Source organism: Scyliorhinus torazame, chromosome 2 (genome assembly GCF_047496885.1).
Source record: "Scyliorhinus torazame isolate Kashiwa2021f chromosome 2, sScyTor2.1, whole genome shotgun sequence".
Lineage (NCBI taxonomy): Eukaryota > Metazoa > Chordata > Chondrichthyes > Carcharhiniformes > Scyliorhinidae > Scyliorhinus > Scyliorhinus torazame.
The window spans coordinates 259,791,566-259,815,158 of NC_092708.1; the positions used below are offsets into that span (position 1 = coordinate 259,791,566).

Genomic DNA, 23,593 nt, shown 5'->3' on the forward strand with positions numbered 1-23,593 from the left:
GATCAGCGAGCACAGTTTACCATGGGCATCAGGTGAGGGCATGACCGGGGTGAGATATGATGCGCCCTGTTGTTGAACAGCTTGCTAATACTCATTACTTGGGTGGAATTTTGAGCCTGTGTTAGCCGTCAGATGCCGACCGAAAGTCCCACAAGATACGGGTAATGAGATACTCGCCAATGAGATCCTGTTTCCCGATTTTCCTGCACCTCGCCGGTGGCGTAACAGTTTAAGGAGTCTAGTTTGGGGAGGCGGTTGTTGGGGAGGGTGGGGCATGCTGCTGGGATGGGGGGTATGCCACAATGCTTGTGGGGTTGGGAGGGAGCCCGATGCTTGTTGGCGGGATGGTGAGGGGGGCATGTTTCGGGGAGATGGGTGGGGAGGAGATATACCCCGATGTTTGTAGGGTTGGCCCGATGCTTTGGGGGTGGGGGGAGCTCCGATTCTTGCAAAACCTGTACGGGTGGTGTGCCTCGATGTTTGTGGGGCTGGGGTGACACTCCAATGCTTGTGTGGAGGTACCCTGTGTCTGTGGGCGGGGTGAGGTTATTTTGTATCGCAGAACAAGGCATCCTTTAATTATGGCGTCCCGATCTCTGTGTATCAGGCCAAGCCGTGCCAGACTAACAGCGAAAATGCTCCCCCAGATTTTGTTTTGCAGAGTGCACGAACATCTGGAGAGAAAACACCTCAGCCACCACTCTGTGCACTGAGGCAAAGATTCCACCCTTTGGAATCTTTGGAACCTTGGCACTGCCACCCTGGCACTGCCAAGGTGCCCGGACGGCACTGCCAAGGTGCAGTGCCTGGATGCCAGGGTAAGGGTGCCCTAATGTCAGGGTGGCACTGACAAGGGTCAAGGGCTGAGGGAGGCCATGTCCATGAAATGAGGGTGGAGATGGGGTTTGAAGGGTGGGGGAGTGCAGGACAGGTAAGTAGGGGCCACTGGGAGGTTGGAGAGGTGATGGGTGGGGTTTTTGAAGGGAGGGGATGCTGTAAGGAGGCTTGGGGGGTCTGAAGAGGGGGCACCCCAGGGACACCATAGTGGGCTGTCCTCACCTTGGGAGGGGGTGTGGGGTCATGTCCATGTTGTGGGGGTGACATTGCTCATGGGTGGGGGGTGTGGGGGACCTATAGGCTCACTGACAGATCGGGGCACCCGTTCAAAATGACAGCCCAATCTCGAGTTCAGCTCCCCAGTGCTAAAACAAATTCGAAGTGTGGGCTTACCCGGTAAGAAACTCCCCAGGGCCCGAAAAAGTGACTAAAGTGTCAGTGAATAACGGTGGGGAACTCGCCGGCAGAGCCAGCGGGAAACTCCCTGTAAAGCCCGCCACAAATTAACGTAGAAATTTGTTGGCAGAATCATGCCCATCGTGTCACACTAGTGACCTCTCTTCAGATCTATTTGTTGTAATTCATTCTCAGGATATGGGATCATTGATAAGACAGGCTTTGAGTAACTGATGTGGGGCTTCTCCCTGAACCAATGATTGATTCACCTGAGTAGTTTGCTGGACTAGCCCAGACGGCAATTAAGGGGTTGGTGTAGGACTGGAGTCGCCTATTCGTCAAACCGAGTAAGGACAGCAAGTTCCTTCCGTTTTGGATCCTGTTGGGGGAGATGACTCACCAGGCAGTAGTAGCCAGGCTCATGGCACCGTGGCTGGCTCTGCTGCACAGAAGGGCGGGAAAAAGACTGGCAGGGCTATAGTCATAGGGGATTCAATTGTAAGGGGAGTAGATAGGCAGTTTTGTGGTCGAAAACGAGACACCCGAATGGTATGTGGCCTCCCGGGTGCACGGGTCAGGGATATCTCAGATCAGCTTCAGGACATGCTGAAGGGGGAGGGTGAACAGCCAGTTGTCGTGGTGCATATAGGCACCAACGATATAGGTAAAAAACTGGATGAGGTCCTACAATCAGAATTTAGGGAGTTAGGAGATAAGTTAAAAAGTAGGACCTCAAAGGTAGTAATCTCAGGATTGCTACCAGTGCCACGAGACAGTCAGAGTAGAAATTCAAGAATAGTCAGAATGAATACGTGGCTTGAGAGATGGTGAAGGATTCAGATTTCTGGGACATTGGAACCGGTTCTGGGGGCGGTGGGACCATTACAAATCGGATCGTCTACACCTGGGCAGGACTGGAACCAATGTCCTAGGGGGTGCTTTTGCTAACACTGTTGGGGAGGTTTTAAACTAATGTGGCAGGGGGATGGGAACCAGATTAGGAACTTAGAGGTCAGTAAAGAGGCAGCAACTAAAGCCAGTGAGGTACTAGATAATAAACTCAATGTGACTAAGGGGAAGAGTAGACAGGGAAGAGATGGTGAACACAAAGGGACAGGTGGTCTCAGGTGCATTTGTTTTAATGTGAGAAGTGTAGCAGGTAAGGCAGATGAATTTAGGGCTTGGATTAGTACCTGGGAATATGTTGTTATTGGTATTACTGAAACTTGGTTGATGGAAGGGCAAGACTGGCAACTAAATATCCCAGGGTATAGATGCTTCAGGAGGGATAGAGAGGGAGGTAAAAAGGGTGGAGGATTTGCATTACTGGTCAGAGATGATATCACAGCTGTGATTAAGGAGGGCACGTTGGAGGATTCGAGCACGGAGGTAATATGGTTAGAGCTAAGAAATAGGAAGGGTGCAGTAACATTGTTGGGACTTTACCACAGGCCTCCCAAAAGTGAGCGTGAAGTAGAGGTGCAAATATGTAGACATTATAGAAAAATGTAGGAGCAATTGGGTGGTCGTGATGGGAGATTTTAACTTCCCCAACATTGAATGGGACTCATGTAGTGTTGGAGGCGTAGATGGAGCAGAATTCGTAAGGAGCATCCAGGAGAGTTTTTTAGAGCAGTATGTAAATAGTCCAACTCGGGAAGGGGCCATACTGGACCTGGTATTGGGGAATGATCCCGGCCAGGTGGTTGAAGTTTCAGTCGGTGATTACTTTGGGAATAGCGATCACAATTCCGTAAGTTTTAGAATACTCATGGACAAAGACGGTCCTAAAGAAAGAGTGCTAAATTGGGGAAAGGCCAAGTATAACAAAATTCGGCAGGAGCTAGGGAATGTGGATTGGGAGCAGCTGTTTAGGGTAAATCCACATTTGAAATGTGGGAGTCTGTTAAGGAAAGGTTGATTAGAGTGCAGGACAGACATGTCCCTGTGAAAATGAGGGATGGAAATGGCAAGATTAGGGAACCATGGATGACGGGTGGAATTGTGAGACTAGCTAAGATGAAAAAGGAAGCATACATAAGATATAGGCGACTTAAAACTGATGAAGCTTTGGAGGAATATCGGGAAAGTAGGACAAATCTCAAACGCGCAATAAAGAGGGCTAAAAGGGGTCATGAAATATCTTCGGCTAACAGGGTTAAGGAAAATCCCAAAGCCTTTTATTCGTATATAAGGAGCAAGAGGGTAACTAGAGAAAGGATTGGCCCACTCAGAGACAAAAGAGGGAATTTATGCGTGGAGTCAGAGGAAATGGGTGAGATTCTTAATGAGTACTTTGCATCGGTATTCACCAAGGAGGGGGACATGACGGATGTTGAGGCTAGGGATGGATGTTTAAATACTCTAGGTCAAGTCGTCATAAGGAAGGGGGAAGTTTTGGGTATTCTAAAAGGCATTAAGGTGGACCAGTCCCCAGGTCCGGATGTGATCTATCCCAGGTTGCTGAGGGAAGCGAGGGACAAAATAGCTGGGGCCTTAACAGATATCTTTGCAGCATCCTTGAGCACGGGTGAGGTCCCGGAGGACTGAAGAATTGCTAATGTTGTCCCTTTGTTTAAGAAGGGTAGCAGGGATAATCCAGGGAATTACAGACCTGTGAGCTTGGCGTCAGTGGTAGGCAAACTGTTGGAGAAGATATTGAGGGATAGGATCCATTCACATTTGGAAGAAAATAGACTTATCAGTGATAGGCAGCATGGTTGTGTGCAGGGAAAGTCATGTCTTACAAACCTAATAGAATTCTTTGAGGAAGTGACAAAGTTAATTGATGAGGGAAGGGCTGTAGATGTCATATACATGGACTTCAGTAAAGCGTTTGATAAAGTTTTGCATGGCAGGTTGATGGAAAAAGTGAAGTCGTATGGGGTTCAGGGTGTACTAGCTAGATGGATAAAGAACTGGCTGGGCAACAGGAGACAGAGAGTAGTGGTGGAAGGGAGTGTCTCAAAATGGAGAAAGGTGACTAGTGGTGTTGCACAGGGATCCGTGCTCGGACCACTGTTGTTTGTGATATACATAAATGATCTGGACGAAGGTATAGGTGGTCTGATTAGCAAGTTTGCAGATGATACTAAGATTGGTGGAGTTGCAGATAGTGAGGAGGACTGTCAGAGAATACAGCAAAATATAGATAGATTGGAGAGTTGGGCAGAAAAATGGCAGATGGAGTTCAATCCAGGCAAATGCGAGGTGATGCATTTTGGAAGATCTAATTCAAGAGCGGACTATACGGTCAATGGAAGAGTTCTGGGGAAAATTGATGTACAGAGAAATCTGGGAGTTCAGGTCCATTGTACCCTGAAAGTGGCAACGCAGGTCGATAGAGTGGTCAAGAAGGCATACAGCATGCTTGCCTTCATCGGACGGGGTATTGAGTACAAGAGTCGGCAGGTAATGTTACAGTTGTATAGGACTTTGGTTAGGCCACATTTGGAATACTGCGTGCAGTTCTGGTCGCCACCTTACCAGAAGGATGTGGATGCTTTAGAGAGGGTGCAGAGGATGTTGCCTGGTGTGGAGGTGCTAGCTATGAAGAAAGGTTGAGTAGATTAGGATTGTTTTCGTTGGAAAGACGGAGGTTGAGGGGGTCCTGATTGAGATCAACAAAATTATGAGAAGTATGGACAGGGGGGATAGCAACAAGCTTTTTCCAAGAGTGGGGGTGTCAATTACAAGGGGTCACAATTTCAAGGTGAGAGGGGGAAAGTTTAAAGGAGATGTGCGTGGAAAGCTTTTTACGCAGAGGGCGGTGGGTGCCTGGAACGCTTTGCCAGTGGAGGTGGTAGAGGCGGGCACGATAGCATCATTTAAGATGCATCTAGACAGATATATGAACGGGCGGGGAACAGGGGGAAGTAGATCCTTGGAAAATAGGCGACAGGTTTAGATAAAGGATCTGGATCGGCGCAGGCTGGGAGGGCCGAAGGGCCTGTTCCTGTGCTGTAATTTTATTTGTTCTTTGTTCCTGTAGGACATCTGCGAGCCAGTTGATATTTTTAAAATGACAATCACTTTTAATGGTAGTGCCTTTTCATTTGCAGAATTTTTTTTTTTTAAATGGGTTCAAATTCTCAAACTGTCATGGAGTGAGATTGGAACTCATGTTATCCAGAGTATTTGTCCTGTAACATGAGTACTACATCAGCACGCAGTAATGAAGCAATTATGTTACTGGGCCTGTAATCCAGAGGTCAGTCCCATACCAAACGTTTCCTTTGAGATGTCAGGAAGTTGGCGGTTTATTTTTTAGCAGGATCGGTTTTTATTTCAGATCGGTAGCATTTGTACTTTTTCTTTCCATTTTCCTCTGTCACTGGGGGATTTTTTTGTGCCCCGGAGTTAAGTAATATCTTGGTACAACTCATGCTACAGTTTGCATTCTTTAACAGATTAGAGTGCAATTTGCTCCTTGCCTGGGATCTTTCCCCAAGAGCACTTTGGTATAAAATTACCTTGATTAGAACTCATTTCCCGTGGCATTGCTCTCAGACAAAAAAGTTAAAACAAAACAATTTGCAGTACATTATATTGTCTGCAAATCAGAAAAGCCTCAAGTATGAAATTACATGGATTAAATGCACTTACCAGCAATGTGGGCTCATTACAAAGCTCTGCTGCACAAATGCAGAGATCACAACCAGAGACCGCCTCCTGTAATTGCAGTAAATATCTGAAGAGCACCCTCCAGCCTATTTTTCTTTTCTAAAATCTCCCACCACCAATAAAAAGCAGTAGCTTTCACACCTCTGAATCAGGAGGTTGTGGGGGTCAAGTACCATTCCAGAGGCTTGATGATATAATCTAAGGTAACAATCTAGTGTAGTACAGAAGGAGCATGGCACAATCAGATGAGATGTTAAACTAAAGTACCGTCGGCTCTCAAAGGTGCAGAGAAAAGATTCCACGACACTACTTTACAGAAGAAGAGGGGAATTTTCCTCAATGCCCTGACGAATATTTAACCCTCAATCAACGCCACTGAAACAGATGATCTGGTCATCGTCCCATTGCTATGTCTATGTAAGAAGGACTAGCGGCAATTGCCCCAGTTCTGCAGCTTGCCAACATGCATCACCCAAGAGGTAGAAAATGTGGTTCAGTACTGGTGCAGTAACATAGAAGGGAGTTTACCATTGTGTAACATGTGCAGTTGTGTGCAATGTGCACTCTTTCTCTTCAAGCCTCCATCGACATATTTTGCTCAGGTTAGTTAAAGACGAATCAACCTTGGCAATTAGAGGTCACCCTGGCTTTCTTTATACAATAAAAAATTAGAAATGTGTTTAGGTCAATGAGAGGTGAATTGGCCTATGATCAATTAAACCTTATATTCTGCTCTCAATTGCACAACGTGTAGCAGCTCGGTAGCACACTGGAAAGAGTGCTTCATCTTGTAAAGAGTAATCGTATCTCTCAGAAACCAGCAATTTATCTGAAAGCGTGGTGTGTGCAAAATGTACACAATCATTTTAGATGACGTGGAGAAAGCTGGTTTAGCTGTGACAATCTCAAGCTAGGATCATTGGCAAGTATTTGATCAATGCTAGAGTTACAACAGATGGGATGTCTGGCCCGTGTGTTTTACACAAACACTGCTGTCATTTTCCAGGATTGCCTCAACTTTAACTATGTGGACAGGCCCCCTGTGCAGCAAACACCGTCACCTGGTGTTATAACCCGCAAGTATCTTCCTTGGTGAAAACAATCAACTTCACCGTCAACCTTACAGAATATGAGCTCCCCCGTTAAGGGGGCGGGGGACGTCCAAACAATGTATCGTATAAAGCCGGCCAGTTAGGCACTGGCAAGGCACACCCAGCTAGGATCTACCGTGTGATGAATATGAAAGTTATTGCAAATAAACTAAGTTTCTTTGAACTACCCGGTGTGGCCCTGGAATCTTTCCCCATTTGGTGGCAAGGAATGTCAGCATACAGTGACACCACAAGTCCCTGACAGAATAGAGGTGATTGGATTATTGGTGAGTGGGTTATTCCCCCAGGCCCCTGATAATCATGTCTAGAGACTGTGAGGATGGGTGGGACATGGGGCCCAGGCAGGCACAGGACGCTGCACGACGTGTGCGCCAGGGCCAACGTGCACAGGATGCTCTGATTGCCTCCAGGTTCACCGATTAGGGGGGGGGGGGGGGGGGGGGGGGTGGCGGCGCAGGGGGGGGGGACTGGTCCGGGTCATGGACACTGTATCCCACTCCCTCACCCCTCCTCTGCCAGCCGCCCCCCGCCTGCAAACTCCCTCCATGATACATACCTGTCGCCCTACGGGGTGTGGGCCCTGGGTTGGCAGTAACACCGGGTCTGGTCTATGGGATGGAGGATGATGACAACCCGCTCTGTGTGCTCCACATCGTCTGACTCATGCCCACGGTGGCACTTTCCACTGACCACCTGGGAGATCCCTGCATGCGAGCTGGCCATTCCATCACACGGTCCCACCGAATTCCTGGGTTGGCGGTGGTGGGGACGGTCGGAGGGGTGTGAAGCCCAGGCCACCCACAGTGTCCAGCCATTCCCCACGCAACGTCCACCCATTACCCCCTCCCCCCACCACCACCCCAGCCCACCCCTCACACTCATCAGACAGAGCACTGAGGCAGGTTGCAATGGTGGCAACAGGTGTTTAATGTGAACAAGTATATACAGATTTGTGCCCTCGCCTCTATAACTAACTGTGCCCTGCAGCCATGCCAACTTAACTAGTGTCTAACTTCCTGGCCTTACGGGCCCTTACGTTATGTCTAGGTAGTTCCCCAGGCAATACAGCAGGACTGGAAGTGGCCTGCTGTGATTCCTGTCCTGCAACCCGGGTCCCCATTGCCGCACGTCTCCTGGGGGACCGGGACTGGATGGGCCCGGCTACTGCTCGGGTGGAGTGGTGCCGCCCCGTTCTGCCCACCAGATGCCCGGGGGGGTGGGGTTGACCACAGGAGTGGACCATCTCCAGCTGGCATTGTGCAACATCACGCTGTGACTGTGCCACCACCTGGGTTTCTGTCACATCGGCCAATGGCTGGGCCATCTCCCTATGCGTTTGTGCCACATCATCCAGTGCCTGGGCAATGCCGCCGCGTTCCCAGCTATGGCCGGCTGTGACTGGGCCATGCTCAGGAGCGCCGCTGCAGTTTCCAGGTGGCTCTTGGACATGGTCGCCTGTGAGGCGGCAAACCTTTCCTGAGCCTCAGCCAGCGCCTGCACAGAATGGCCCAGGCCTTGGACATGCTGACCTATAATCAAAACCGTCGCCCCCAATGCCTCCACCGGGGATGCCACCCGTGCGGTGTTGGCCTGGATGGCATACATTGTCGGCACCACCTCCTGCTGCTGCTGCAAGTGGTTGGACTCCTCCAATTGCACTTTCAGGTGCTAGATGCTCGCTGACAACTCCTCATGTAGTCCTTGCTAGATTGGAGTGTTTGTTCCAGAAGCTGGAGACCTGTCCTGACGGCAGGTGGTTCCTGGGGTTGGCCTCCCTCTGACCGTCCACCCCCTCGGCTGCCCCTACCTCCACCTGCTGTACCAGGTCAACTGTGTGGTGCGCACCAGCTAATGTCCCATGATCCTCTTCACTAAAGTGTCCAACCAAGGTGAGTGTCTCTGGGGTGGTGGAAGGTTTTGGAGGCAGCTGTGATGGAAAATCAATGTCATCCTCCAACCCGAGCTCGGGTGCAGAGCTGGTATCCGAGCTGCTCTCAGCGTTGGTGCCCAGCTCATTGGGGGGGGGGGGGGGGGCTGTCTGCTGTAACACTGGTGTGGGGCAAGGGATACCAGGCGGACCCATCCCATCCCCAGCAGGTCCTGTAAGACACAAGACTAGACGCACGATTGGACCACGGGCCGGGGGTAGTGGGGGCGGGCGCATGGGTGGGCTGGAGCGTGGTGGTCAGAGTGGTGTAGGGTCAGGAGGTGGGGTGGTGTTGGGTGAGGTTGGTGTCGGTGTGAGGGAGATGTGGGGGTGGTGTTGGGGGGGGGGGGGGGTTGGCACATGTGTCATGGGGAACTGCAACTAAGCGGGGTCTCACTTCCTCGCCCGCAGCCGAGCTCCACCATGGCGACCTCCCTTTCGTCCGGGCTGCCAATCACTTCCAGGGCCCTCTGCTCGGCAATGGTGTGCCGCAGATCCAGAGGTCTCTCTCCTGCTCCTGGCGGATGTGCGCGCCCTCTCCCGGGGGGTGGGGGGGGGGTCGGAAAAGGAAACGACAGTGTTACACAGTCCGACTCATGCAACCCAGGGGGTGGGCAGTTGGTGGCCTCAGTGACGCAGTGGTTTGAATACGGGTGTGTGGACGCGAGTTAGTGTCAGGGGCTTGTGTGCGATTTACCCAACATAGCATACGAGGTTAGCCGGGTGTTTTCCCTCGCCGGAACTCCTTATTGCAGCGAGAGATTGGGATGACATTTTGTAATGGCTTTCAGATCTCTTGAGACCTCAATACGACCCCCGACCCTCCCCCCCCAAGCCACAACTCACTATAAGGAGGTCCCCGGACCCCCCCGCATGCCCCCACACCTGCACAGGGCACACCTCAGCTTGATCATTGCCACACAAAAATCACGAGCTTGGCAGTGCTAGCCTGGCATCCAGGTGACACTGCCAGGGTGCCCAGATGGTACCAGCAGTCTCAGGGTACCACTCTGTCCAGAGGGCATGCACCTGGGGGCTCCCAATCTCTTGGGAGACCCCCACGAGTGCTAGTCTGTTCCGTTTGTGGAGACCAGTACTGAACGGCACCCGCCCGAGGTCTCTAAGCCGAGTGAGTTAGATCCCATACCTTGGTTCGATCTCAGGAACTCATATTAGGGTGAGGGTTGCTGTCTCAGTCTAATATGCAGGTTTGCCAGAAAGTGATCCCAATTCACACTGCAACTTCTCGCGAGATCACGCTGGATTTCGCGAGGTATGGTGAGCTGGGTAGATAACCAGAAGTGCGATCTTCCGGTCACGTTGCACCACTTTTCAGGCACAATGCGGTCAGTAGATCCCACCCAATATTTGTAGATCTTCAAGCTTTAGTATAACCATTCACAAAATAGTGCACCAAAGAACAGCTTGAGTAAAAAAATGCACCAACAACATGCACAATGGAGCATATGACAGCAATGAAGCCCACCATAGATCTAGCAGAAGCTCCGAGGACATATGCAATGGTGGCCCCACAATCAAGCTCTGGACTCATAGCATGGTTACAGCACAGTGGAGCCCATTGGCTGTGCTGGCTCTCTGTCAGAGCAACTCTGTTAGTCCCACTTCCTTCCTTCATAGAATCATTGAATTTTCAGTGCAGAAGGAGACCATTCAGCCCATCGAGCCTGCACCGGCCCTTGGAAAGAGCACCCTAACTAAGCCCACTCTTTCATCCTATCCCCGTAACCCCACCTCACCTTTTTGGACACTAAGGGCAATTTAGCAAGGCCAATCCACCTAGTGGATATAGCAAATAAGCACTCGTCCGATATTTATCCAATTCTCTTTTGAAAACCATTATTGAATCTTCCTCCACCCAACATAGGCAGGACATTCCAGATCCTAACTGCTCGCTGCATAAAAAAAGCTTTTCCTCATGTCACCGTTGGTCCTTTTGTCAATCACCTTAAATCAGTTTTAAGTTCTCAACCCTTCCACCAAATGGAAGTTTGTCATTATCTACTGTTTAGACCCCTCATGATTTGAACACCTTCATCAAATCTCCTCTCAACTTTCTATTCTGCAATGAGAACAACCCTAACTTCTTCAATCTATCCACATAACTGAAGTCCCTCATCCCGGAACTAGTCTCATGAATCTTTTCTGCATTCTCTCTAAAAGCTTCAAACCCTTACAAAAGAATGGTGCCCAGAAATTGAGGCCGAATCAATGTTTTTCTATAGATCCATCATAACATCCTTGCTTTAGTATTCTAAGCTTCTATTCATGAAGATGGTGTTCCTCTTCAATGACTTCCTCAATCTAAATGAAATGAATCTACCCTGCAACTCCCAACAATTTGTGCACATATAGACTCAGATCTCCCTGTTCCTGCATTCTCTTTTGAATTACTCCATTTATTTTATATTACCTCCCCTTGTTTTTCCCACCAAAATCAATCGCTTCACATGCCTCTGCATTAAATGCCAGGTATCCACCCATTCCACCAGTCTGTCCTCAACTCTTTCACTACCTCCTTTCAGTACACAATACTTCCAAGCTTTGCATCATCAACACATTTTTTAATTGTCCCTGTACATCAAGAAAACAGTATTCCTAGTGCTAATCATTGGGGAACATCATTGTATACTTTCCTGGAGTCTAGGAATAACCTTTTCATCACGACTCTCTGCTTCCTGCCACTTAGCTAACTTCCTATCTGTGCAACCACTTTCCGTTTTATTCCACTGGCTTCAACTTGATGGTCTTGCGCTTCCAAAAGACGTTTGATAAAGTGCCGCAACTGTATTGTCCTCATCAACCTTCTCTGCTGCCTCATCAAAAAAAGCAACAAGTTAACTGAAGGTGATTTGCCTGGCTGCCCTTAATTGATGCATACTTGTCCAAGTGACTTAATTGTGGCTCACATTCTCGTTTCTAAAAGCTGTCCCATCATTGTGTTTAGCCTGACTTGCCTGCAGTTTCAAGGCTTACTCTTACTGCTTTTGTTGAACAAGGGTGAAAATCTATAATTCCTCAGTTCTCTGGCACCATCCCTGAATCGAAGGAGTTAAGTAAAGTTATGTCCAATGCCTCCCCAATTTCTGCTCTTGCTTACAGTATCCTTGGATGTATCCCATCGGTTTTGGTGACTTTCATGCCTTTTAATACCTTCTCTTCATCAATTTTAAGCCCATCCCATGTTTCAACTACTTGTTTGTTCACTCTGACTTTGGCAGTATTTTCTTCCTTGGAAAAGATTGATGCAAAGTAATCATAGGTGGCCCGGTAGCACAGTGGGTAGCACAGTTGCTTCACAGCGCCCGAGACCCAGGTTTGATTCCTGGCTTGGGTCACTGTCTGTGTGGAGTCTGCACGTTTTCCCCACAAGTCCCATAGGTCATGCTCTTAGGTAATTTGGACATTCTGAATTCTCCCTCTGTGTACCTGAACAGGAGCCGGAATGTGGCAACCAGCGACTTTTCACAGTAACTTCATTGTAGTGTTAATGTAAGCCTATTTATGACAATAAAGATTATATTATATATTTAGTATCACATCCATGCCCCCTGTCCCCATGAAGTTCCCATTTTTGATCCTTAATGGACTCCACCCCTCAGCTTACTGCTCCTTTCACTTTTTAATGTCTAAAGAAGATTTGTGGATTCCCTCTTATGTCAGCTGCCAGTCTCTTCTAAAACTCTCTTTGCCCTCATTTCTTTTTGAACTTCCCCTCTTAACTTTATATATTCAGCCTGGTTCTCAATTGTCATACTGGTCATACTTTCTGCTTCATCTTACCCTCCACTTTTTGTGTCATGCAGACAGCTCTGTCCTACTTTTCCCCCCTCGTGGGAAAATACTTTGATTGTACCCAAACCACCTCCTCTTGAAAGCCAATTGTTCCATTACAGTTTTGCCTGTCAAACTTTGATTGTAATTACCTGGGACAGGTCTGATCTCATCCCACTGATATTGGCCCGCCTCCAAATAAATATTTTTGCTTTAGATTGCACCTTACCCTTTTCCATCGCAAACCTAAACATCACAGTTCCCTGAAGGGCTAGTTTAGCTCAGTTGGCTAAACAGCTGTGGCGCACCTTCAGAGGCGAGGCCGGTGCCGGAGTGGTTTGCGCCGCTCTGGCCGGCGTCGAAGGGCCTCTGCCGGCCGGGTGCGAGTTGGCGCATGCGTGGGAGCGCCAGCGTTGTTGGCGTCATCCCAGCGCATGCGCATGGGGGGGTTCATCTCTGCACCCACAGCACAGGCCCGCCCGCGGATCGGTGGGCTCCGATCGCGGGCCAGGCCACCATGGGGGCACCCCTCGAGGCCAGAACCCCCGTGCCCCCTCGAGGCCGCCCATGGAGCCAGGTCCCGCCAGCAAATGCCTGTCGTAACATACACTGGCGGGACCCGCCAAAAACGGGCGGCCACTCGGCCCATCGCGGGCCGGAGAATCGCCCGGGGGGGGGGGGGCGCTGCCAGCGGCCGCCGACCGGCGCGATTCCCGCACCCGCCAAATACCCGGCGCCGGAGAATTCGGCAGCCGGAGTGGGCGGGATTCACGCCGGCCCCCGGCGATTTTCCGACCCGGCAGGTGGTCTGAGAATCCCTTCCCTGGTTTGTGATGCAGGACAAGGCCAGCAGCGCGGGTTCAATTCCCGTACCAGCTTACCCAAACAGGTGCCGGAATGTGGCGACCAGGGGCTTTTCACAGTAACTTCATATTTGTGACAATAAAAAGTTATTATTATTATTAAATATTCCCTGCCTGATATTTGATTCACTTGATGCACCTCTAAGAACAGGATTATACAGGAGAACTCCCATGCTCTTCTTCAAATAGTGCCACTGCATCTTTTACATCTGAGAGGTCAGACAGAGCCTTGATTTAAAGTCCCATCTGAAAGATGGCACCTTCAACAGTGCAGCACTCCCTCACTGTTGGCGTGGCAGTTTAGTTTATAAGCTCAAGGTATCTAGAGTGGGACCTTCTAACTCAGAGACTTAAGTACTATACACTGAGCTACAGCTGATAAATGACAATTAAGCGGTTATTTTAAACACTGGAGTAAATATATTGAAGGGTATGGGAAATGGGATACAACCACATCCAATTCCTCTTAATTCAAGGGTGCGATTCTCCGGAAAGATTTCTAAGTGTGGTAGTGAGCGGGAATTGCCGCAAGCTTCCCGGCGCTCGGCCCAGTAAGACCGGCAATGTTATTCAACGTTAATTGGTCCACTTAACGAGGTCTCACGGGATTCACGCCGCAAATGAAGACTCGCCAGCTCCCCGCTAACAAGGTCGATCAGCATTTAAACTGCACCCGCTCAGCCAACCCCAGTCAGCTCGCAACAATAGTTCCCAGGAGACCAGCCCCAAGATTCGGGGGCGCTGACCTGAGGAGGCTCCCAGACACTGTGGAGGCCAGGAAAGATGTCCTGTTTCCCCGAGGGTCACGGAGGGTCAGCCATAGGGTAGCCAGTGCCTGGGACGAGGTGGCGACAGCTGTGAGCACCGGGAGTGTGACCAGGTGGACTGGCCTCCAGTGCCGAAAAAGGGTCAGCGACCTGCACCAGGCAGCACGAGTGAGTAGACACCAATGTTTCCCCCCCTCCCCCACCGGGGACCTGTACATCCCCACGGGAGCATCCATCCCCCCCAACTAACCATGTGACCCCCAACCCTTCCTCCACCTCCAACCCCCCCCCTCACAACCCCCTCCCACCACATGTGTGGCTAACAATGCCCTCTTTGTGTTTCCTGAGGAAAAGCTCTCCCATAATCGACGGGAGAGGGCCCAAATTGTCAGGCCTAAGAATCCTCACCAGCTTCGAGGAGCATGCCCTGGAGGTGACTGGTGTGGCCGAGGACAGGGTGGTCACCCACGCTGAGGCTGGCGGACGCCGCAGAGGTGAGGGACCACCAGGCTCCATCCAGGGCACCTGTCAAACGCGAGTAGTGATTGCCTTACTGACTGACCCATCCCTCCCATTGACCACATGTCCATTCTCCCACAGGTCCTCCAGTCGATGGCGCCGGCCCATTCCGGGTGGCACTCTCTCCAGCCTCTCAGGAGACCACCTCGGAGGAGAGCTCCGAGGATGCCACCGTAATAGTCGCAGGACAGCTGTCACCCCCACCCTCCACCAGCGCAGATAAACACACCATGGGGGGAAACATTAGCGGACAGGCTTTGGGTGCATAATCTGGTGAGCACCACACTGCTGCTGATGTACATCAGGTGGAGGCAGGACCCCCCAGGCAAGACAGCAAGTCTCAGTCAGTACACGGGGTAGGGCGGCACAGCTGCGCATGTGCCACCGACAAGTGAGCCAGGACCCTCCAGCCTCAGAGCCCCCAGAGGACACTCGCCAGTGGCATGGAAGGCCACAGGATAAGGTAAGCAGCTAGCTGCCTCCAGCTCTGATGTGTATCCTGGGGAGACACCTCAATGTAGTGGTAGAGCTAGGAGGGCAAAGCACATCAAGGATCAGAGTGCACTGGGGGTGGGTAGGTAGCGGGTGAGGGGGGGGGGGTTGGGAAGTGGGGGGAAAGGGGGTCGGGGTTGAGAGGACAGGGGGGCAGCATCATTGAGAGAGTGGGGAATTATATTACACATTAAACACCCTTGTGCACAACCATTATGACGCCTCTGTTACTTTCTTCAGCAATGCGGGCTGACCTTCAAACCTTTGGCTCATCTCTCCAGGCATCTTCCCCTCCCCGTGGCACCCACCCACCCTCCAGTTGTGGACATGTCCCAGGAACTGTGTCCCATACCCTGGATTTTCGGATGTTGGCTGCTGCATGTGTGGTGGTGCCCCCTGCTGTATTCAGGCACAATGTCCAGGCATCAAGGTGTGATTGGAATGCTAGGCAATGAGCTGCACGTGCTACATGGCCCCCGCACCCATGGGAATCCACTTGGGTTGTGTGAAGTGCTCACCGAACCACGATTTCCAATTCCCGATTAGCAATAGTCTCAGCCGTACGGCCAGAGGCCTTGCAGTTGGCGGGGGTTATGAGTGGTTGTTGGGGACAAGAGTTGCCCCTGGAACGGGTACACACGATCCAGGGGTTGACATGGTGGTGCCAGGAGCAGTTACACCCCAGCGCCCCCCCCCCCATCCTCCTATGGCGGCCCATCCCTGCGGAGGGGCCCCATTCCCAGCCGAGGGTCCCCAGACACCATAGTGGCGTAGGAAACACAGCAGTGATTATTATAGAATTTGTGTACAGCAAGGTCCCACAAACAGCAATGTGATACTGACCAGAGAGTATTTATTAATGCTGATGAAGAATAAATATTTGCAAGACACCAGAGACTCCTTCGCTCTTCCTTGGAATATTTCTCTGTCTCGATTTTTAATTGCGAGGGCATCTCATTCGAAAGATGGCACTTACGGCAGTGAAGTACTCGCTCAGTAATGCCCTCGGGTGTCAGCTTCGATTGTGTTCTCAAATCTCTGGAGTGGAGCTTGAACAGCCCATCATCTTTTGATTCAGAGGCAAGGGTATCATCAATGTAGTTTTGACATTGCCCATGCACGATAGACCAAGTCCCCTCCTTCTACCCTGAAATCTATAAGACTGCAATCCCGTGATCATGCATGTACTGTTTTCATAAGATATAGTGTCTTTCAGGGCAAAAAACGGGTTTGTGACACTTATTTACACCTGATTAATGTGCCTTTGTGAGTTGCAAAATCGGTGGATAAACAGGAACTCAGTCTGATTGAGGAGTAAGTAGCACACCCTTACAGCTTATCTCAATCTGCATTCGAGAACGTTTCTTTGTTCTAACTCCTGACAGTTCGCCGCTCTCTGCCCGCCTATCTCCCCCTGTGGTTGACTTCTTGAAACTCTTGTGGCAACCCACAATGACAAGAGGCTTTGCTTCCTCCGCCCCCCACCCAGGCTCTCAGTTTCTGCGAACCTCACCTGCCTGCTGTGGTAGTCCAGATACTGCATGATAAGCCTGGTGTTGACACTATGGCTCCATGTGTTCCCCAGGGCTGCTGTTGCATAGCTTGTTTCCCCATCAGGGCTTACCCCACAATCTGCAAAGACAAAACACAGAAAGCAATCAACTGAAGCCATGCGAACAAGCTTTACTTTTTGGTATTTTAGCTCCTCATTTCTTCTTTTATTTTATGCATATCCGACACCTAGTGTCAACATCAAGCACTTCCTTAGTCAGGCATAGAATAGGTTACGTGCAGAATAATGGAGGAGGAAAGAACTTTAATTTACATCACGCCCTTCATGATGTCAGCACTTCACAATTAAACACTTCTATAAACTGCAGGAATGTAGGAAAATAACAGTCAATTAACACACAGCAAGATCCCACAAAGGCAATGTGATAATGGCCAGCTAATCTGCCTTTTGGGGTGTTGATTGTGCAATAAATATTGGCAAGGAGATCAGGGAGAACCCTCCTGCTTTTCATCATATGCAACAACCTAGATTTATATACTTCCGTTTATGCAATAAAATGTCCCGTGGCATTTCACAGGAGCATTATAAAACTAAATAAACACCGAGCCACGTAAGGAGATATTAGGTCAGACAATGAAAACTTTGAGGAACAGGCCTTGGAGGTTACGGGGTTGGCCGAGGACAGAGCGGTCACCAATGTGGAGGTTGGCTGATGCCGCAGAGGTGAGGATTCGCCGGGCCCCACCCGCAGGACCGGTCACACGTGAGTTGTTATTGCCATGACTGACCCATCCCTCCCACTGACCACACGTCCATTCTCCAGCAGGTCCCCCAGCCGATGGCACCGGCCCATCCCGGGTGGCCCCCTCCCCTCCCTCCCAGGAGAACACCTCGGACGCATCACAGCTGTTATCCCCACCCTCCACCAGCACAGATACAAGCACCTCAGTGGGAAATGTTAGTGGTCAGGCTTCTGGGGTACAATTTGGTGAGCACCACACAGTTGCTGATGTACATCAGGTGGAGGCAGGAACCCCCAGGCGAGACAGCAGTCGGAGGTCTGCTGGATCCCAGGTCCCAGCTGTGTCCCAGCGTGATGCTGAGCCTCTGGAACAGGGTTATCCGGAGCTGATAGAGACGATAGGGAGCGGCGGGGTCATTCAGAGGGAGATGTCAGCATTACTTCAGCAGGTCAATGGCCAATTGGGGGAGTGCCAGAGGCTACGGGTGCAGATGTCGCCGGCAATGAGTGGCACCGAGGCCAACAATGCTGCGGTGGCGACCGCAATGGAGAACCTGGTGAATGACGTCGTCACCATCAGTGCAGATGTCCCAGGCGTGGCGCAGTCTGTGACAGCCATGGCTGAGGGCTTTGACAGAATGTCCGACTCGCTGGGGTATGTGACCTAGTACCAGGCTGACCTTGATGAAGTTCCGTGGGATATGTCCTACTCTCAGATTGGAATGGCCGAGACGCTGCAGCGCATAGCCCAGTCTCTGAGGAGTATCGTCGTCACGATGGTGTAGACATCAGGGAACTGCCAGGGCTGGCAGAGCCAGAATGGGTATGGTGGCCATCAGCTCCCTCGGGTTCCACCCCTCTGATGAGGCCGCGTCTCGTGATCAGCACATGGGACAGGGAGGCAGGGCTGTGCATGTCCAGCCGACAAGTGCACCGGGGTATCTGGCCCCAGAGGATGCCCGCTCGGGCATCAAAGGCCATGGGACGTGGTAAGCAACTGGCTGCCTCCCCCTCAGATGTGCATCCTGGGAACACATCTAGACGTAGCAGTGGAGCAAGGAAGGTTAAGCACGTTGAGGATCACTGAGGGCACTGGGGGGGGGGGGGGGGGGGGGGGGGGGGGGGAGAGAAGATAGGGGTGAGGGTATGGTGGGGAGAGTGGGGCGGCACCATTGGGAAAGTGGGGCATTGTTGGACACCTGTGACACATTAAAAACTCTTGACCAAGAACAGTATGATACCTCTGTCACTTTCTTCAGCAATGTGGGCTGATTTCCGAACCCTTGGCCTATCTCTCCAGGCATCTCTCCCCCGACCCCCGTAGCACTCACTTACCCTACAGCCCCGGAGCTCTGACCCATCCTTTGGGTGTTCAGATCTTGGCTGCTGCGTGTGTGGTGTTGCCTCCCGCAATGGTCAAGCACGGTGTCCAGGCATCAAGGTGTGATTGGAATGCGAGGCAAGGACTCCCACATGCTACATGGCCCCGCACACCCACAGGGACCCCCTTGGGTTGTGTGAAGTACTCACTTTTTAAAAAACATTTAGAGTACCTAATTCATTTTTTCCAAGTGCAGGGCAATTTAGCATGACCAATCCATCTATCCTCAACATCTTTGGGTTGTGGGGGCGAAACCCATGCAAACACGGGAAGAATGTGCAAACTCCACACGGACAGTGACCCAGAGCGGGATTGAACCTGGGACCACAGCGCCGTGAGGCAGCAGTGCTAACCACTGCACTACTGCGCTATGCAAAGTGCTCACTTAACCACGATTGCCAATTCCCTATTAGCAATAGCCTTCAGCCGCACTTGCTGGGAAGGCTGATGAATAATGGTAGTCCTTTGGATATGGGGTAGCTCTCGTTAATTGTATTGAAATAGGGTTTAAGTGGTTATAATTGGTTTCTCACCTCGCTACGGCGTGATCCCGATTTTGCCTACGGGAGAGGGCAGGTTGCATCACAAACTGTTTGCCGCCTGGCGCGATTCTTGTTTTCGGCCTCTCCCGCTATTCACTGGCCTCGTTTCCCTTGAGCGGGAGCGCAACAAGGCCCGAGTGTCAGGAAGAGTCCTCAATCTTGGCTATCTGGCAGTAGGTCTACGGTACGAGGTGGTGACTGACCATGGTAAATATTAAAGGTATGTTCCTTTTAGAACTTCTGGGGAGGAGGGGCAGAAGTGCTCCCCATTAATCCCTCAAGGAGTTCTTGGACATCAGTCCTCCAGCCTCAGTCTCAATTCACTTTTGCAGCCCTCACCTCTTCCACTGACTGCTGGGGACCAGTCTCATCAGTCCCCGACTGCGGCCAGCTGGCACAAATGTTTCTACTCCCAGCTGCTGGTCAGGTAGCGAATCGGTTCAGGGGTCAGGCATAACTCAGGGAAGAATGATTTAAATGAAGCCCAATGGTTACAATCATCAGGGGCTCCATGTCACTGACCTTGTCAGATTTATTGCCCTCCACCAGGCTCCCCCACATCCACCCTACCCTCTTGTTGAGTGTTCATTTTTTGCCTGGACGCTAGGAGACTGTAATTTGGTATTACTTTAGCTAACTAAAGTATTGACTAATTGAATGAGTAAGTTAAGACAGATATGGCAGGTTGGATGGTGTGCTGTAACTGCAACATGTGCGATTCTGTGGCATGCACTGCAGTCCTGGGGAAGCATACCTGTAGCCGGTGTCTACAGTTTGAGCAACTTTGGCTCAGAGTTGCAGAGTTGGAATCTGAATTGCATTCATTGTGGGGCACCAGGGAGGAGGACAGTCACCTGGACACTTTGTTCCAGGAGGCAGTCACACACCTAAGATTAAGTCGAACTCCAGAGCTAGACAGGAGTGTGCGGTGCAAGTCAGGCAGGTATGAAGGGATCCAACAAGTAATAATGGAGGAGCCTTCGCCCTTGATTCTGACCAACAGGCATGTGGTTCTTGCCATATGTGCGGATGAGAGCAGGGGCTGCAAGGTACATGAGCAAGCTGGTCATGATGTAGGATGTCATTCAAGTGGGGAGAGCAAAAAGGCATGTGGTTGTGATAGCTGACAGTATAGTCGGGGAATATATACTGTTCTCCACAGCCACGGCCGGGAGCCCTGAAGGTTGTGGTGCCTCCCCGTGCCAGGGTGAAGAATATCTCCACGCGGTTAGATACGAACTTGGAGTGGGAGAAGCAGGATCCATTTGCCATGATCCACATAGGAACCAACGACATAGGTAGAACCAGGGATGATGTTCTGCTGAGAGATTTTGAGGAGTTACGGTCAAAATTAAAATGCAAAGCCCCACATTGATAATCTTTAGATTGTTACATGAGCAACATGCAGATTCTCAAATGGTCAAGCAGATTAGAGAATTAAATGAGTGGCTCAATAAGGTTGTAGAAAAAGGGGTTTTAATACTTTGGGACTGGCACCAGTACGCAGGAAAGAAGGAACTGTTCTGCTGAAATGGGCTCCACTTAAACTGGGTCAGGGCGAGTGTCCTGCCAAATCATACAACCAGGGCTGTTTACAGGGCTTTATTGTAAAAGGGGTGGTGGGAGGCAGGGTTTGGGTGAAGGGAGATTTAGAACTCCAAACAGAAAGGTTGAGGCACCAGAGCAGCATGATGATGTGGGTGAAGAAAAGCGGAGTGGGACACGAAAAGAGTTCAACAGTAATCGTGCAACAGCGACTAAGATCTGTGCAAGAAATAATGGCAAAAAGATTAAATTAAAGGTTCTTTATCTAAATGTGTGAAATATTCACACTCAGGTAGGTGAATTAGTGGCTCAAATGGTTTAGACCTAATCGCCAAGACAGAGACATGGTTACAAGGGAACCAAGTTTGGGAAATAAATATTTATAGCACCCAATATTTTGAAAGACAAACAGAATGAAAAATGAGGGGGGTAGCCTTCTAGTAAAGAATGACATCAGGGCATCAGTGAGAAAGGATCTCGGCTCAGAAGATCAGGAAGTAGAATCAGTACGGGTAGAAAGTAGCAACAGCCAGTCAGAAAACGCCAGGGAGAGTACTTTATAGCCGCCATCCTACAACTGTAATTATATAAGAGCATTAAACAAGAAATTATTGCAGCCGTGACATAGACAACGTAATAATTGTGGGGGACTTTTGCTTCATATAGACTGGTAAAGGTGGCTTGGAAGATGAGTTTGTAGAATGTTTTTGTGAAGTTTCCTGAAGCAAAACATTGGGAGAACAACTACAGAATCATAGAATCCCTTCGGTGTAGAAGGAGGCCACTCGGCCCATCAAGTTTGCACTGACCCTCTGAAAGAGCACCCTATCTCACCATAACCCCACCTAACCTTTTAGACACTATGGGAAATTTAGCATGGACAATCCACTTAACCTGCACATCTTTGGACTGTGGGAGGAAACCGGAGCACTCAAAGGAAACTCACGCAGACACGGGAAAAGCGTGCAAACTCCACACAGATAGCCACCCAAGGTTGGAATCAAATCCGGATACCTGATGCGGTGAGGCAACATTGCTAACCACTGTGCCACCCTGATAACGCTATTTTAGATTTGGTGTTATGTAATAAGACAGGGCTAGTTAGTAATCGCATGGTAAAAGATCCATTTGGAAATAGTGATCATAATACAGTTGAATCTTAAATTTGAAAGCGGTTTACTCCAATCACAAACAAAAACTTTAATCTTAATCCAAGCCAAATTACATAGGTATGAGGGGGTTGATTGGGTAAACAGACTGAAATGTAAGGTTGTAAATAAATAGTAGGAAAAAATTAAAGAAACAATTCAAACATTCAACAAAAATACATTAATTGAAAAACAAAAACCCAGCAAGAAAGCAAGATTAGTGGCGCACTAAGCAGGTAAAGGATATAAAATAAGAGACGAATGGGGTTGCAGACAATAGTAATAAGTCTGAGGATTGGTTGTGTTTTAGAAATCTACAAAGGATATCTAAAAGGATGATTAAAAAAGGGAAAATTGTTTATATGAGAGCAAAGGAGCCAGGTATATACACAGATTGTATGAGCTTTTACAAGCATTTAGAAAGGAAGAGAGTAGCTAATGTAAATGTTGGTCCCTTATAAGCAGAGACAGAAGGAATTATCATGTGCATTGATGAAATGGCATATATTCAATCTTTCATGGAATTGGGACAATTCCAGCGACCGTTATAAATTGCAAGTGGGACCTGGATTTAAAAATATCATCCTCATTTCTGACCAATACCATTTTGCTGATAGGGGAAAGGGGTGGAACATGATTCTCACAGGGAGAAAACTCAAACTCAACATGGCCATTTGAAAATAGCGCTGAGTTTAAACACACTCTATTATTGCTGTTCTAAGGGCCTTAACCTGTAGTCTGGAGTCACAAACTTCTGGAGGAGACTTAAACGCTCTTGAAGTGCAGATGTGGTCTATTTAACTGTAATGATCTGAGCTTATTTAAACCCCATGCCTTTTAAAAACAATAAAAACCTAAGCTACAACAGCAGCGGTAAATCAAAATTCAGCTAGAATGCTTTGTTGACAGGCTACCTGGTGAAGCTTAGGAAAACTAAATTACCATCTGTTCCTGCAGTTTCAAAAATATTCACTGTTTAAATTTCCCTAGATTCTACCATTACAGCGGAACCCAGCATAAATGCTTGACTGTCTTTCATTTTTTATATATAAATTTAGAGTACCCAATTCGTTTTTCCAATTTAGGGCAACTTAACATGGCCAATTGACCTACTCTGCTCATTTTTTTGGATTGTGGGTGAGAATGTGCATATTCCACACGGACAGTGACCAGGGGCCAGGATCGAACCTGGGTCCTCGGCACCATGAGACAGCAGTGATAACCACTGCGCCACCGTGCTGCCCTTGACTGTCTTTCAAAAGGTCCAAAAATATTTATCTCAGTAGTTCACCTTTGGCTGAGTACACATTTTGGATTGAGTTTTACAAAACTATTAAAGGATTTTGTTGCTGTTACTGATTAGAGCCTAGCTTGCAGACGACACAAAGGTTGGT

The 23,593-nt window shown here is 49.6% G+C and overlaps 1 protein-coding gene across 1 annotated transcript in view; it reads right to left on the reverse strand.

Annotated features, from left to right (window-relative positions):
- The window catches only part of rad51b (RAD51 paralog B), an 868,394-nt gene that overhangs the window by 288,049 nt on the left and 556,752 nt on the right, over nt 1–23,593 (reverse strand). Inside the window, 1 exon segment of the mRNA XM_072486228.1 lies at nt 16,842–16,960. Coding sequence (XP_072342329.1) covers nt 16,842–16,960 — 119 coding nt within the window.